The sequence below is a fragment of the Micromesistius poutassou genome, assembly GCF_964030765.1.
Source record: "Micromesistius poutassou genome assembly, chromosome: 2".
Classification (NCBI taxonomy): Eukaryota; Metazoa; Chordata; class Actinopteri; order Gadiformes; family Gadidae; genus Micromesistius; species Micromesistius poutassou.
This window is the reverse complement of record NC_140272.1, coordinates 16,870,232-16,887,986: the sequence shown is the minus strand read 5'-3', so window position 1 is coordinate 16,887,986 and position 17,755 is coordinate 16,870,232. Positions and strand designations below refer to the sequence as shown.

Sequence of the window (17,755 nt, the reverse complement as noted above, 5' to 3'; positions counted from 1 at the left end):
GAAAAAGGGGGGCATTAAAGAGTACACGTGCGCGGTCCCCGTATCGCACTACGTTGTCAGCGGAGACCGTTTAGTGTCAAATTCACTTATATTCTGTGTCCGTTCCAGCTCTGTGTCAACATTAGCATTAGCCGTCAATGACTAATCATTAGCTCATTAGGTGGAGCGAGCCCCAGACACTGGGACGCGTTTTTGCGGTTGCTTGTTTGTCTGTCGCTCGCTGCCAAGCCATGCATGCGCCATATGCCGCGGAAAAAAAACAAAAAACGAGAGCTCCGCTGCTCCGCCCCCCCCGACGTCAAGGATGCGCCGAAAGCACGCGCGGCGTCGAAGGTCAACAGCCGTGCGTGTAGAGGAAGCGGCGCCGTGTGAACAAAAAAAGCACTGCTGGTCGCACCCGGGGGACTCAGAGATTCAACACTCGTCTATATGCGGACGAGACGCCGTATAATCAGGATGCCCTGGGATTGCCCACTAGAGTTTGTTGACAATGAATTGAATTTGGCGTTACGTGGGGTTGGTTACTGTGGCTGGGGACCCGCCAGACCCGGTGGCAGCGCGGAGCGCCAGTGGGGAACGCAAAGCCCACGACTCCTGCACGTCATTAGAAGAGACGCGTTCACGTTTGTGTAAAACAGCGTTTGGCTTCTCAGGGCGTTAGCTTAAGGACAATCATTAACTTAATGAAACCTTGTTATTTCCTGAGACATCTGTCAGTGTTGTGTGCGAACAAAAGAGTAAAAACAAAGAGAGGTAATCAACCTGCAGACACAAGCCCCCGTGGGAGAGGGGGGATTCAGACAATGGGTCTTCACCTCTCAGTGAACGGGCAGATAATAAGCTCCAGTGTCATAACACCTTTTATAATGCCTTGTATTTTGTACTGCCTGGCGCAGGTTCAGGGGGTATTGATAAAGCACTTGTGCCTCATCTCCTCACTTATCTTCCCGTTAGAGTATAATGAGGGCCCGTCCAGCGGGGGTGATTACCGCCTTGTCTGCTTCACCGGGGGGCTCTCTCTCTTCTCCTTCATATTGATTTAAAACCACCGCCTGTGTAATTAGAAATTAATCAGGTATGCCAATCGTCTGCTCGGGAAGAAACTGAATAATGTATACAGCCTGGGTTAAATGTATCTCGGGGGCGGGGGGGAAACTATTTTATTTGTCTATGTGTTTATTTATATTAAGTGTGTTTACCAAAATAAAAGTCTTATTTAAGGCTTCTCCATGAAAGAAGGGGCCGTCGCTTCTGTATTCTGTGTACGGTTTCAGGTGTGGTTTACAAGGTTGAACTTACTGAGTCTTTTAATCAGTCCGTACCCTCCACATAAAAGCCATACATGGGTTTACGAGGATGTGGACTGTCAGTCTGAAAGGTTAGTGTTTAGGTTTAAAGACAAAAACCACCAAAATAAACCTCTTCTCTTGCCACTGACGGTCCTCCAGTGAACCTAGTGAGAGTCTGGTGCGCTCGGACGGGACGCAGATGGAATACTCATCACCATGCTCTTCAGACTGCCCCCCATCCCCGTCCCCAGCCCCGCCTCCTCCTCCTCCTCCTCCTCCTCCTCGTCCTCCTGCCCCTGGGTTCTCCCTCACAGATCCCCTGGACTCCCCAGACCACCCCCACCCCCACCACCACCACCATCAACACCCCCGTTCCCTCCCTGGAGAAGCCGTCCTTCCTTACACCCAAACACAATGAAGCTGTCCACTCGAATAACAGTGTTTAGAGAGCATCTGACACGGGCAACCTGTTTACATGCCATTTCTTCTTCTGTAACTCCTGCCTGCATGAAACGCATGCAGGATTTGTTGTTAGGCTTCCAATTCATTACAGTGATTACCATTTCAGCTGCATTCATATACTAACCTGTATGTAATGCCAACACCTGATTGGGATGCATTGTGATCATACAGGACACCCAATATACATGCCTATCGTGGAAATTAAACTCCTATATATACATTGAAACACAGTAGCATGGAGAAGCATGGAAATTAAGAAGCCTCTGTGTGTTTGTGTGTGTGTGTGTGTGTGTGTGTGTGTATGTGTGTGTCTACGTAAGTGCGTGTGTGTGTATGTGCGTGTATGTCTGTGTGTGTGTGTGTGTGTGTGTGAACAGGAGGTTGATTGTGAACCCTTAATCACTTGGCTTACCTGTTACTTAACAACAGCCAACACCCATACACACACACACACACACACACACACACACACACACACACACACACACGCACGCACGCACGCACGCAGGCACGCACGCACACACACACACACACACACACACACACACACACCAAAACTGACTGATTTTCCTATCCTAACCCATATGGCCTCGATATCATGCACACCTTTGCAAACAACCCGAGACAGAAAGACAAAAACAGACAGGGCTTTGGCACTGCAGCATTAGCTCATAATGGCTCATTTTGAAAAGCATATTAGTTCCAGCATAATTACAATCAAGCCTCAGACTCCGACTCTACCCGGGACCAGCCGCTAAGCACCAACTCACACCAGTTGACTGTGACTGACAGCAGATTTAGTACAAAACTGCTTCCCAACCCAACACACACACACACACACACACCGACACACACACACACACACCGACACCCGCCCTCCGCACCACGGGACAAAAATAACACTGCATCTTTTTTTCCTCCCTATTTATGTTTGCTTGTTTATATTTGTGGCACCCTTTTGTTGTCGCCAATATTGCAATTATACTTTTTGTCACTCAGAGGGGGTGAATATCAAAAGGGGCCTAATTATGCAAACAGGGCCCTCCATGATAAGAGCCATCCGCCGGAGATGGGATCTGCTATCTGTGACATGCATCTGTCTCCGCGCTGCGCACCCACTGCTCCAGGCCTGCATTTAAACAGCCTGCACTGTCCCCAGGACTGGCTGCCTGTGATTGAAGCAACCAACGCTGGAGTGGAGGGATGCTTCACAGAGGGAGAGAGCGGGTGGGTGGGGGCTGGGGGGCTGGGGGGGCTGGGGGTTGTGGGCGGGAAGATGGGGGTCTAAGGAGGGGCGGAGGGGGGGGGAGGGGACATCAAATAACTAACAACTTCCTCATTTGCATTTTGGGGAGAATGGAGCAGGCATCTCTGTTGAATGCACCCGCCTGTGTATCCCAAAGGGGTTGCCAAGTTAAAGGGGGCCACGGGATTCAAAGCGCTCCGCTAAAGGATGCATCTGAGATAGGAGAGCCGCGTGTGAATACAAGATAGACCACGGTGATAACTACAATGCTTTAAAGAAACAACCAACACAAACAATCTCAAACCCCTCAAGTGAAAGCGAGAACAAAACTTTAGGACGAGCAACATTTTTGCATAACATACACATTGTTATGGAAAGTCAAGTCACCACACATATGAAGCAACAAATGGTGTGTGTATATAGCCAAGTCAAGTGAAAAATATTATAGACATGCTATAGCCGATATAGTCATGGTAACAAGATAATATCCGTCATCACTGACCTTCAATAATGGAATATTTGACATTTAGCCAAAATTGAATTTGAATACAGTTATTCAAATGGATCACATATCTGAAATAAAATCAGATTATAATTTATCGTTCACCTTTTACGAGAATTTCCATCGGATTAGGTTTTTGTTTCAATTACAACCGCCTGCTGGTGGCAAAGGCCAAGGGCGAGAGTCCGAAACTAATAGTTAACTTACAGAGAAATAGGTTTAGCATTGGGATCGGCCTAGTATCATCGTATAGGCCTACAGATATTTCGCCAAAACACTAACCCTAACCACCACGATTCACCCTTCAAACTGCACATGGATCCTCACTTTGCCTCGGCCACTAAATGCACAACCTTGTCTCATTGTCAATGTCAGAGCACTGCTCACACAGGACCGGCGCGCACAAAAAGAAAACCTCCATCACTTCGCTCCCCTTGTTCCAGCGATGGACCGGCATTCTTTGGAGGAAAAAAAGATAGAAAGGCAAAGGGATAGGAGAGAGAGAGAGAGAGAGAGATGGGAGGTTCTATAATCTTTGGCTCTCACAACAAACAATTAGCCCCCCGATTTCTTTCATAGAGGTGGGGAGAAAATAAAGGATCGGGGGACGGGGGGACGGGGGACGGGGGGGGTTAGGGGGGGGCAACCGTTGTGGGGTAAGAGAAAGACGAGATGACAGAGAGGGAGAAGCGGCAGAGAGAGAGAGAGAGCGAGGGAGAGAGCGAGAGAGAGAGAGAGAGAAAAAAAGGCGATGCTCTTTTATGGCTCTTGTCATGTGGATGAAGGCGCGGCGCGTCCATGAGCAGCGCACGCTCACCTTCCGCGACGGGGCGTCCACAGGGCCTCCCGGGCCCCTTTTCAGCTCCCAGAGACAGGCTCCTCGGGGGGCCATTAGAGCATGAATAGGCCCCTGACAGCCCAGTGCAGCTCCGCAGGGCATCCATAAACACTGACATATTGACTCCCCATGCCTCTGCACGGCCCTGGGAGTGGGAGCTCCGAGGGGACCTCAGAAGGGCTGGGACCCCTCTACTTTAATACGCTGCTGAGTGGAACTACGATATTACGCGCAACATTATTGTTTGATTTGTTTTTTTTCCTAAATCCATTTCGTATGTTGCCCCCCTTTTCCACACACACACACACACACGACCAACACACTGCTGTTGTGAATGTTTCGGTGGTTGTTTTCCCGTTTCTGCCTGACCGTTTTTTTTTTCGTTGCCCTGCTCCCACTGGGCTCTGGTATTAAGAGACAGATTCCACAGTCCTTGTAGGCCGATCGCCGTCACTTACACAGCAGAAACCTCTTAAAATGTATTTTCAAACGTGGTGGTGACCCTAATCCATTTTCGCCGTGGAACCTTTGCGAAAACAAAAGCCAGATTACAGGACTCGGAGCAACACATGATCCCAAAAGGAAGAAACTCAAAAACAACCATAGAAGACAATAAGGGGAAAACAAAATGTGGGCCTTGTTACTGCGGTTTCCACCACCTCTCGCTTATTTGCTAAGTAGTGGCTTTGCGTCCAGGCCTCCGCTGTCAGAAAGAGAGAGAGAGAGAGAGAGAGAGAGAGAGAGAGAGAGAGAGAGAGAGAGAGAGAGAGAGAGAGAGAGAGAGAGAGACTGTGACTCTCTGGGCAAGACAGTCTTTACTAATTGAGGTCACAGTAAAAAAAAAAAAAGGTAATGAAATTAACAAGTGCAAGAAAGTAAGAGGAAAGCCCATGGGTGGGGAGGGAGGTGGGGGTCTAAAGCCATAGCCTCAGCCCCCCCACCCAGTGCAGCCCCCAACTCCCCGACCATTTTGAGCTCTAAAACCTATGCAGGAAATCAGGCGGTAACGTCTCAGGGCGATGAGCTATGAGGTCTCCTGGAGGAACAAATCATTCGCCCAACAAAGCCAAAGAGAGATTACTGGGCACAGTATAGGAATGCACAGCGGACATTTTTCTGTGCCCAAGGGAAGTTTTCTAATTTTCTGGACAATGCTTGGGTGGAAAACATCAAGGAGGAAGTTTGTGTGATACGAAGTGGAAGGAAAGTTCCACAGCTCAAAACTCAAAAAACCCCAAGCCGCAAAACTTTATTGATGCAGCGCTGGGATACATAAATAATTGGATTGTATACTGTAAATATATGAAATCGAAGAGAACACCGTTAAATAATTCTCTGAACCTTGAGGAGATCCTGGAGTAAGTAGGCTAACATTGTTCATTATATACAACTCCATGGAGGTCTGTGGATCACTACCACAAAAACAAGCTGAAACACGCAGAAATAAATACGAGGGGACAAGAGTGGAGTGTGGCAGCTCAGAGCCTCCATTTGTGATATCCCTCCATATTGTGGGGTTACAGTATCACAGAAGGGCTTATTGTGGCCAGTGTACATGTTCCCCAGGGAGCGAATGACTGAGGAAGCACACATAAGCCCATTAGTTGAAAATAGAGGACAACATTTGAAGTTTGTTAATATGCCCGTTCGGACAAACGGCTCCACCCCAATGTTTAGACGACAAGCACTTCTACATTTTAACTTGTCGGGGTAAAACCCAGTTCTGATTCGCAACACTTAGGGAACGTGTTTATTATCGTTATGGCTGTAAAATAAATATGAACAATTAAAACAAATTAAGATTTCAGTGGTGTGGCCGATTACGAGCATAAAATGCGAAATGTTCTGGCCCTAAGTAGCATAGGCTAATGGCGATTTTTTAACTATCAGACCATGGTCAATGTCTTTCATTCATCGCTGGCACACTGTGCAAAACGTAATTACTGTTGCACATTATGTGGGCCATTCCTGTATTGTAATAAAATTAGCAAGAAATGCTTTTTTTTGTCTTTTCTAACGCCGCGCCATGGTTACCAGTACGTTGGCGTAGCGCTGCACAGTGGCGTGCTTTATGCTCACTGTCAGCGTCTGACAGCCCTAGCTGGCAAGGCCAATTGAAAGGAACAAAGTTTTTCAATAAATTTGGTGGATGTGACCGGCTCAATGATTAAACAATTTAACATGGGAATAATGAAACCCTGCAGTACTGTATCCTCATCTATGCGCCTTTCAATTTGACTGTTTGTCAGAATAACAATGGTTTAATCACCAAAAAAAAAAAGGATCTGCTTATGCCAAAGGTTTCATTTATTACACTGTCCATCTTGATATTTTTCACAGATTACACGGGAGAGGCGTGGAATTCAATTGGAATAATTTAACGTTGTGTGAAATGCGCAGGAAAATGGAAATCTGGTTCTGCCCATAACATCTAAATACTATGGAAAGGATGAAAAGGCTGTACGCATCCTGGATTTTAAGAATTATTTTATTATATTTTTGGAAAGCAACACAGATATGTTGGGACGGATAGATAATAATAACAATATTGCCAGCAAGACAGCCAGCAGTGTGTTTGCTACACTCAGGGGCAGGTGGTTGGCCAAATGAGACCATACATTGTGTCTGCTGGTAGATTTGATTCAGCTGAAAATAAAATACTTGAATTACTGCAGTGTGGTGAAGAAAAGTGTTTTCTTGGCTCTCCAAGGTCTTTTCACGTTACAACAAATTCTTTAAACAATGATCCATGTATGTAGATGGGCTGTTGACCATTTTAAGCTACTTGGATAGGCTTTTCCTAGACCTGGGTCAATGTTTGTATTATATGTGATGCAATACTCTCTGTTCTCTGGGGTTGTTCAAACTATAATATTTTTTCGATTAGCAAAAAATGCTTGCCAATGGCCTACCTTTCTGTAGGAAAGCATGATTGAATTAATATTTAAAGGGCCATCCTCCAAATAATGATGTATTGCTAGCTTGCCCAATCACTGGTAGGCCTACTTTACCGGTAGCTGCCATTGTTGGTGGAGGTCTTAGGGTAAGCTGGCTGCTAATGAGGGCTGACGCTTACCTCAAAACACTGAAATGTGTTCCACTTTTTACACCTTAATCAACCCTTATTTTTTATTGTATTCAAATATGTGTTGGTCTCCATTTTATTTATCCAATAGGGCTCAGGATGTCTCAGATTCACCAGTGAAAGGTTAATAGATGGCCTTTTGAAAAAAAACATTGTCTCTCTTGTCAAGACAGATAGCCACTCAAGGGGAGCCAAAGTCCACGCGTCAACTCATTCCCTTTCTATTTCCCCTGCTCTCGCTCTGCCATGCTCAGAGCAGATCGCCCGTCTAATGGAGGCAGAGGAAGTGCACCGTCCCAGAGGGCCGGGGAGGCTACTGTCATCCCCCTGGACAGCTCACAGATTGTCCACTAGCAGGGGGACGCATTACCCATCAACTAGGATCCATTACAACATCTACCGGATGAGCTGCCCAGCAGAAGCTGCAGCGGACCAGCAGCACCAAGAGAGGGCCGGCCAGAAAATAAGGAATGGGGGCCTCCAAGGGCTGCTCAGAGTAAATTGGATTGCCAATATGGTCCACATCTAGGACGGAGGAGTTGAACAAAACAAAAACCCCAGTGGAATAGAGAATAAGTAGTGCAAAGCCTCGATGATGACTCCACTTGGTAAACTAACACAGTATTGATCGTCTTGGCTGATCGTTTTTTTTTGCTGTGTTTGTTTAGAAAAGCCTCATCCCTGCTAATAGCTGTCTGAGAGTGTAATCTCTCCCTTGTCCTCCCCCTGCTCTCCACCCATCCTCGCTCCCCCATTATGTGCCTCTTTTCAGCACGCCTCGAATAGTTTGGGTTCAGTGTCGCGCTAGGGGTACGGAGCGCTGGACTGAGGGCCAATTGTGTTGCTAATGTTGACACCTGCCAGAGCAGGCTTGGTCTATTTGGGGGCCCGTCGAGATGCAGAGGAAAAAAAAAAAACCTGGATGCTCCCCCTCTTTAGCGAGATTAAGTGTGGGCTGCTGGGGTCACAAATCACTGGTCTCCCTCTGATGTTGGGAGGCACAGAGCCAGATACTATGAGCACGAGAGAGAGAGAGAGAGAGAGAGAGAGAGAGAGAGAGAGAGAGAGAGAGAGAGAGAGAGAGAATATAAAAAGGGTAAATATTACGCTTTCTCTTAAGGAGGAGTAGAGTATTTTCTTGGGTGCAGAGCGCATAATACATTATACCATTAAATAAAAGCTGTGCATACTAAGTCGCACATTAAAATTCTGCTATGCCCTTATAAAGTTGAAAGAATAGAATGCTTTTATGAAGTCAAATGGAGTCAATAAACAGAAAAGGCCAGTTATCTTAGACCTTGATGATGATGCTTTTTGTTCTTATTCATAACAAAATGAAAAAAATAGAATTATAGCTTGTTAATACACCTTAAGACACAGCATGTTTAAACTTAGCAATTTGGTTTTCAGCTAGATACTGCTTGATTTTCTTCATTTACAATAACTAACAATATTTTATCTGAAAACTAAACATACAGAATCAGAAAATATATTTGTGTGAGGCTAGGGATATTTTTCAGATGTTTAGATAATATATGTATAACTATATAGATTTTGCTAAGGCCAACATGAGATAACATTTGTTTGAAGTAAAACCCAAGAAGACAACACACACACACACACACACACACACAGACCCCCCCCCCCCCCCCCCCCCCCCCCCCCCCACACACACACACACACACACACACACACACACACACACACACACACACACACACACACACACACACACACACACACACACACACACACACACACACACACACACGCCCCATTGCAGATGTACATTAATGCAGAAAGAGGCAGAGATCTGAGCTGCAGCAGAAGCGCCCTCTCCTTTATAAACCTCTGCTGTCCAGCCTCATCGTGTCAGTTTGAAGGCCCCATTGAAAAGTATTCATGCATCTGCCTTTGAGGCACAATGGCTGCTAGTTTATAAACTGTCTGCCAGGGCACCCAAAGGCTTTAGTTTGTATTGTTTTCTGCCCCTTAATAAACTTTTGGAGGAGTTCATCAAGTGGGCTGAATGGCGGGCTGTGCCGCTGGGTCTCAGGACAGCAGATAACAAAAGGCTCCTTTCTCCGCCCTCTGCTTTCTCTCTTCCTTTTCTACAGGCTGTTTGTCTAACAATGGCAAGAGTAGGCTGTCAGACATCACAGCGCTGTTTCGGACCAGTACAAGGAAGAAAGCATACCATAAAAAAATAAAGAAAATGGTTTCTTTAAAAGTGGGAATTTTAAACAATTGGGTATTTTTTTATCCTCCTGGAAAAGAGGAATGCATCATATGAAATACATATAGGCCTATTAAGTAACTTTACATGGTCTTTGGGTATCTGTATTTTGTTTCTAGGAATTATTTTTTTTGACATTGGTTTCAAATTTAAAGATGATACCAATATTAAAAAGAAACACTAATTAAATCAACGTGTATTTGAAATTGAAACTCGATTGACACCTGTTGGACAGTCAGTTATAAGTATTACCAGTGAAATGTAGGAGTGGCTCTAAGCCAGTAATCCACCTTTAAACCATTTCGAGAAAAAAATCACCCAACTTAAAAGACTTTGTCTGCTCCAATTAATTCCATTCCTCATTAAAACAAGGAATCAGTCCAAACGGGCTGCCCTGTGCAGACCACTGGATGGCCATAATTGAAGTAATAGCGGGAAAAAAAAGCTTCCAGAGAAATAAAAGCCCACAGCGGTCCAATTCAACTTCAACTTCACCGTCAAACCATCAAACCAACGCTCCTCATCCCCCCGACAAATTCAAGCAGACTCGAAGGCCTTATTGGCCCGGACCAAGGCGCCTACTGTTTCCCGCCGATGCACTTGCGCGTTTTACCGCCCTAATTAAATCTGACAAGTTCAACGAGCCGCTTTCAGAGAAGGAAAAGCTGAGGTTATGATTTCCGAGTCAGGCTCAGAGGGGTCTCTTGGACCACATGATTCCTGCCAGCCTCGTTCACATTCTTCCACTCGATTTAACACGTCGCCGTCATAGTTATCATGCACGTGTTGACGCTTCTTACCTTAATGTTTGGCGGAGCAATATTATTGGTAAAATGATTAATGATATGTATAATAATAAAACATGCACCAATAAGAATTGTACATGGATCTTTGTCATTTTATAAATGGATAACATATATTATATTATAATTGTATTTAAACCGTGACCGCATGATAAATAAGAATAATCCGATTATTATTTTTATCAATAATAATAATAATAATAATAATAATAATAATAATAATAAATATTAATGTCAAATGTCAAAGAAAGAAAAAAGTAGGAAAGAAAGAAAGAAAGAAAGTAAAGAGGTCTGAGGATGTGTGTGGAGGGTCGAGCTGAGAAGTGAAAGAATCTCTGAAAGAATCTCTTCCATGAATCTGAATTTCATGTGAATAGGTAGGCCCAGCTTTTTCAATATAGCAAAAAGCAATTTCTGGCTTACCTTAGTAAGCTACAAAAATAGCGCTATAAAAAGTGAGAGCAAAATCTCGTAGGCCTATATTGAAACATTAAACACAGGATACCTGCAGGGCAACACAGCCCTCCTTAATGGGTTTCGCATGCTTTGAGGCCGCTAACCAGCCGTCTGTTCTAGATTGAAGTTAGGAGGTAAGCAAAGCCTACATTATTTCAAATCACATGTCAACTTTTGTTCCCGCGATACTTCGACGTTTTATGGTCTCAATTGCATTGAATGTGGAATATTAGTAGAAACAACAGCGCCTTGTTCCTGTGAAGAATGCAATTATTATCATCAATATTATCCAAAACTATACAAACAAGGCGCGGGAGAAAAACGCATTCCATCCACACGTTTAGTAGGCTACTATAATGACTATTATATACTATTATTAGGCCTATGTTTTTTTCATTTGGATGTAGGCCTATATGTGAGAGACCAGAGTCCGCTATAATTCCCCAACATAACGTCGGAGTCGTCCCTCTCCCTATCCATTCAGCCTCTGTCTTAAGATAAATAAAGGAGTTAATTGGCATCTAAGCGCTGCCGAGATAATTGGCTTGTTGGACTTGTCACCGCTGCTGCTCGTGCAGTGGTGAGGGGGGTAGGCCACTCATAAATCGTCCCTCTGACAGTTGCCATGTCGTCCTGCCACTGTTCATTACAATCAAAACGGAAGGGTGCAAAAGCATATGACAAGGCAAATAAATCACAATTGTTTCGGGGTAAACGAAAAACAGAAAATATCCTTTCACGATAGGTTGGAAGCTGTTATTCAGCGCGAGCCTCAAAACGGTTCACCTTTAAACCCGATCGACTCTTATGCTGTCGAGGAAATTATTTAGGCGTTAAGGTTTTTGTTTTACGGGACGGAATAATGCATGGATGTTAGTAGGGGCCTATGTCCTCAAAGCATATAATCGTTTTGCGTGAAATCCTTAACAAAGATAAACAGATAAATATTGGCTACTAAATGATTATTAAACTAATAATAATGATAATACAGCTGACGCCTACATGTATAATAAATGATGGGCCTAATAACTAATATGTCTTCATGTTATTAGTTTATATTGTTATTATTCATATAATAATAACCATCATCACAATAACAATTATGATTAATAGCCAATATTATTATTGTTATACTATTATGGTGCATATAAGTATTATATTAATTCATATTATTTTTATTATATTATTAGAAGTAGTAGGCATAGTAGTAGTAGTAGTAGTATAATAATTAAATAATAATAATAATTATTATTAATATTCATATTATTATTTTATTTCCCTATTATCATTATTATTATTATGATTATTGGTGTTATGTGATTCTTAACGTTTATATTACAATAATATCAATTACTCATCGATAATATCCTTCCATTCAGCTGCTGCCCTCCTCATAAGAACTGTAGGCCTAGCGATGTAAATTCCAGTGAAATGTGGCTTGAGTGGCTTCGGGGACAGGGGAGGTTAATCCGAGTTTAATGCAGTGAAGCACAGCGCAGGGTCTAGGCTATGATGGGTATGTTATCTCTGCCCAACATTTGGGTCTCCCTCAATTTCCAGCCAGCCAAATAGCTGCGAGAAAGTGCAGATGGAGTCACTCTCAATGCCTGAGGAGAAACGTTATTAATAGCTAAATAACTTCCCCATACTTTCACTAAATCTCTCTCACACAGTATTCCAGATGGATTTGTTTGAAGTGGTCCCCCCGCTTCATTCCCCTGTCCTTCTCATTCAGCTGCAGCTTTAGACCCAAAATATAGCGACATTATATATGTCTGCCCTCTCCGAACGCGTGCACGCACGTACACGCATGCGCACGTGTTTTGGGCAAAAAAATTATTCATATCGCGGACTATATTTCCCTCCAAATTCTCGTTAACATATAACTTAGGCTATTACCCTTGTCTTGGGGAAAGAAAAAGAAAAAAAACGTTGAATTGCGATCGACTTGCGTGGTCATTTAATTGAACGTGCACAACCCGACCTGGAGCTTTGGATTGTGTCGCGCCTGCTCTCTCATCATCCCTCCCCAATGCGCAGAAAGCCCGCCTGGCCTCTGTTTGATTAGATGGAGAACCCAGAGGTAAGCCGACGATTTGCTGAAGTGGCCGTCGCCTGTCGCCAACTCGCATGACTTTGTTGGTTCAGGTCTCCGAGCGCACATCCATCTTTTCTCTCTGAGCGCACACCACATTATCTCTCGTAGAGGCGAGCCCTGTTTTTTTTCTTGCGTCTCTACATTGGCTGTGTAGGCCTGTTATTATGATTATTATGATTATTGTGTGGCGAGAACCCGAGCACATCTGCATCACCGTGAGCGAAGGAGGCGCCAAGTTAACGGCGCTTCATAAATAGCACATGCGAAAAAACAGGCCCATGCGCTTTGTTGAGTTTAGTTAAATGCATTACATGTGGAATGCCACTCAGGGCATAGCCCTACTATTTAAAACCAACCTATTTTTGGCATTTTAATGCTAACATGGTTTATAAATCCTTATTAAGGGTAGTCCTTATAGAAAAAATAATAATGCTATGTAACCTCAAAAAATATATATGTATTTCATAATAATACATATAGGCATAAACAAATAGGCTGGATAAATAAAACGAGTCCTGTCAAATCTGGATAAGTAAAGCAACAATCTCCTGAATTGTTGGCCCCAGGCAAGCAGCGAGCTCCGCGGTGAGATGAAAGTGGAGAAATAAAAGGCTCCGTTTAATCTGCTCTTAAAGCCTCTCGCGTCAGGACTGCGCTTCAGACCCGGGGAGTGAGGGCTGATTGGGGATAAATACAATTCTTACCATTTCTTACCATGCCTGCGAGCTATTACACCCTGCACGAACACAGCCCCCTATTCAGCAAACATCGTTTCCACTACTTACTCTAATAAGTATTAATATTATTATTAAATGCCATTCGGGATGCTGGTAGCTTTGGAACTGCATTACGGTATGGAATGGATCTTTTTCAGGGAAAGCAATTATTTAGTATTTTAAACACAAACCGAAAAAAGAAAATAGAATCACTCATCGATCTCTGTATTCAAGTGATCCTCAGAAGCCGCTCCTTTCTGTTCAATCTCATCCACAACATGTCATGTAGGCCTACCGCTTGTATGATAGATGTTTGATTCCAATCTGCCAAAAGTTAGACCATCAATTCATAGAAAATATGTCTAGAAAAGATGACCGCCAAACGACCACCGCCGTAGAGAAACTGGATGTGACCGCATGCTTGTTCAAGTGCACATTTTGTCAAACTTTTATATTCAATCAATTAATTATAAAATATCTAAAATTATTTACCAGCACCATATTATGCCTTAGGCTATTCAATAATGAAGCGTGTAATTTAATTTTTACTTGGCCGTTGAGCAAATTCCTTATGTATATTTCCAAAATAATCGATCTTCTTTCCAGTATTTGCCATCGCAGCTATATAGAAAATATCCTATAGAAATCTTATAGAAACACACAGGCATGCATCCATCCGGTCAGTCTCAGGTCTGAAGAAGTTTCACATAGGGCTAGTTTATCCATTATTTATCTGCACACCATTCAATCATTAAAAGGACCAGGTCCTACTCGAAAGAGCTTACACGGAAATTATAATACGACTACAATATTAGTTTAAGTTCATGTTCTGTGTCCCCACGTTTCCACTCTCCATGGTCCTAAACGGATGTTTGATTTGGGCAAAGGAAGAGTTGAATGTAGCGCTCTGCTATCCCAGACGGGTCGTGATGGGCCACTAAATGACATCTATTGTGAAATGGGTCAACTGTCAGCTGTCGTTTAGTGATCGCTAAACGAGCGAAAGGGGGAATTTGTTACACAAATTAATTTTCCGCAGCTAAATACCTTCTGCCAAGGCGCTCATAAATAATTGAGTGGCTGAACTGTTGGTTCGAAGTTGGGAGCAGATTAAATTCACTGGTCGAAGAATCTCCCCGTCTCTTTATTTATTTTTTAATCTCGATTACCAAATATGTTTTACAATGTTAACATTTTAAGTATAACGGCCAGTATTATTATTTTACGTTTTATTTATTGTTTACATTATATATATATATTTGTATTATTATTGTTTGTATTATTATTACGGTTGATGTTTAATAAACAAACAATTAAAGTATACCATATTTAAAAGAAAATAACAATATTAAAATAATAATAACAACAGGCCTAATAGTCTATCATTTGAGGCCCCACAATCTAACGCTGATAGAAGCATGGCGACTTTAACCTGTGTTATTAATTTAGCCTACCTTTATCACCCAGGATGCCATCGATGCTATGCTTTGTTTTCTTTTCCCCATCTTCATCCTTCTTATCACAATCATCCTCGTCATCTTTTTTGCCAAACCGGGCCCTCAACACGCGGCTGATGGAGCTCACTAATGGCAACAAAAAGTAAACGGGTGATTAGGCCCAAATCTAACTAACATCAGGTCAGATGGTGCACTTCATGTTGACTTTGGCAGGAAATACAGTCGGTGTCATTCGTACAAGTTTCAGAATGAATAACTGAACAAAATGTTGATTTTGGCAGGGAAATAGGTCAAATTACCACCAAGCGATGGATCAGAATACAAACAATTATAGATGTGTGTAGTTTGTTGGCCAAATAGATTGATGGTATCCACATGTACTACTACACTGATGTGCACAATGTGCACGTAAACACCACCAATGTGTTGTTCAACGTCGGTAATAAAGGAAAGTGTGCTTACCAGAAGATGCCTCACCTGAAGGAACAGTGCTTCTGTCGCACACCCCGTCCTTCAGCAGCTTGTCTCGGATCTCCCAGCTGAACATGCCGGGGTTCTCCCGCTTGTACTCCTCGATCCTCTTCTCCACGTCGGGAGTTGCCACTTGCTTTACGGAGTTGAACGTTGAATAATTGGGGAAAGTAGATAAATAAAATAAACAAAAGAGAGAAAGAATTAAAACAGAGAAGGAAGAAGGAAGATTTAATCACTAGCCCTGCATTATTTCACGTTTTTGTTGATTATTTGGTGGAACAAGAGCATCCAAAATGGCAGGCCAACGTGCTGGTATGAACTTTATGTCACAGGTAGTCGTGGCTCATATAGGCCGACTGGCCTCATGATCCGTGGAGATGGACTTCGGCCGATTTGGCCATAGCCTTCGTTTTTTTTGTTTTTTTTAACACATTCATTCATCATGGCTTGCACTCACCCTGGGCTTGCTGCCTCCTATGGCCCCAGGACGAATCGAACCGGTCTCCTGGTACCGGCACAGTATCTTGGAGACGCAACCGTGAGAAACTCTCAGTTGTCGCGAGATTACACAGGGTCGGATTCCATGGTGGGCCATCTCTACTATCTTGTGTCGGATGTGATTGGGCAGTGGCCTCCCGTTGATGAACACTCCGCCGAGCTGGTTGACGCGACCCTGGCCCAGAGGAGTTGATACTGCACCACAACACACAACACACGGCTTATTTAACTGGCAACAGTAAGACACACGGCTGTATACTAATTTTGTGGTGCTTTCCTTTAGTGGTAATAACATAACCAGTATTACTAAACTATTGTCAAAGAAAATGTATGAGAAACAATGTGGATAGATAATATATAATATAACATATAATAAATAGTCTTACAGCATTTTCAAAAAAGGCCCAAGTGCAACATGATCAATTCTGTCTGACAGGATCAGAGGCGTAGGGCACTTCAGCATCCAATTCCACATTCAAGAGAAGTTAAAGAGCGTGCCACTCTCCGCCTCCATTATTCCTAGTCATGCTGTACAAATATTGGCGTGATCTTTCGAGTTATCTCCTTGCTGTGTGTATTATTGCCATTTCCAGCAACGGGACACTCGAATAAAGCCTGGAGCTCGTACAACTTGCGAGCTTCGTGGCTTTGTACATCTTAGTTTCAAGCACTTGAGCACGCACTGGCTGTGATGGGAAAACTGCCTCCATAAATGCATGCAAATAAAAAGCTCTGTTTTGTGTAGACATCCTGCTGTCTCGGCGTCAGGCGGTAAGCCATCTGAAACACTTTAATTTGAGTAATTTATTTGCATCACCAGGCGGCGTAAAGGAATTAACTTCGTGCTCAAAATATATTAATGGAGCCTGCACATAAACCCCCTTCAGAATCCAATATTACGTATGCATAAAACAATAAGTAGCTACAAATAATGATAATTAGAATAATGATAATTATATTTTGCCATTCTTGTCAAACTGTAAAAACATTTCAAACATTTAGATAATTAAAATAAATAACATGTAGCTGAAGTCTATAGTAGGCTGTGCATGCAATGTCCCTGTTGATCCAGCCGTAAACTGGGAATAGATTGAGAAATACGGTTTTAGTAAATTACATTTTGACATGCTGGGGATAGGATCTAAATCTCACCTTCCAGGGGGAAGCCAGTGCGCGGGTAGTTCTGGCCCGGCGCAGGGCGCATCATGCGCGGCATAGTTCCCGGTAAAGTAGCCATTCCAGCTCCTCAACAAAACACCAAACACAGCCTGGAAGGACCTCGCACACTCAGAGGTCCAGATCCCAACAAAAAAAAAATGAAATCGTGCGATCGCAGAGACAGTGGGTCTTCAGATGTAAACAACGCTCAACAGCTCTATGCTCGAATCCCAATTCCAAAAAACTTGTGTATAAAACCCCTTCCACGGAGAAACGATGCTCGTCACTTGCGCGAGGAAATTGCAAAAATAACCCCCCCCCTCTTTTGCCGCGTGTGTGTGTGAGTGTGTGTGTGTGTGTGTGTATGTGTGGAGTTATTGTGAATCAAGGGGGTGTACCTTGCGCTAAATCAACGAATTTGTAAAAAGTGTGTTTTA

General features: G+C 43.3%; 1 protein-coding gene across 1 annotated transcript in view; it reads right to left on the bottom strand.

Moving 5' to 3' along the window:
- pax7a (paired box 7a) overlaps positions 1 to 17,397 on the bottom strand; it is a gene marked incomplete at both ends in the record, with an annotated part of 32,319 nt that extends 14,922 nt beyond the window's left edge. Inside the window, 4 exons of the mRNA XM_084463446.1 lie at positions 15,186 to 15,314; positions 15,666 to 15,795; positions 16,120 to 16,355; positions 17,313 to 17,397. Of these exons, the coding sequence (XP_084319572.1) occupies positions 15,186 to 15,314; positions 15,666 to 15,795; positions 16,120 to 16,355; positions 17,313 to 17,397 (580 nt within the window). The remainder of the gene's footprint in view (positions 1 to 15,185; positions 15,315 to 15,665; positions 15,796 to 16,119; positions 16,356 to 17,312) is intronic.
- Positions 17,398 to 17,755: the final 358 nt, after the last annotated feature.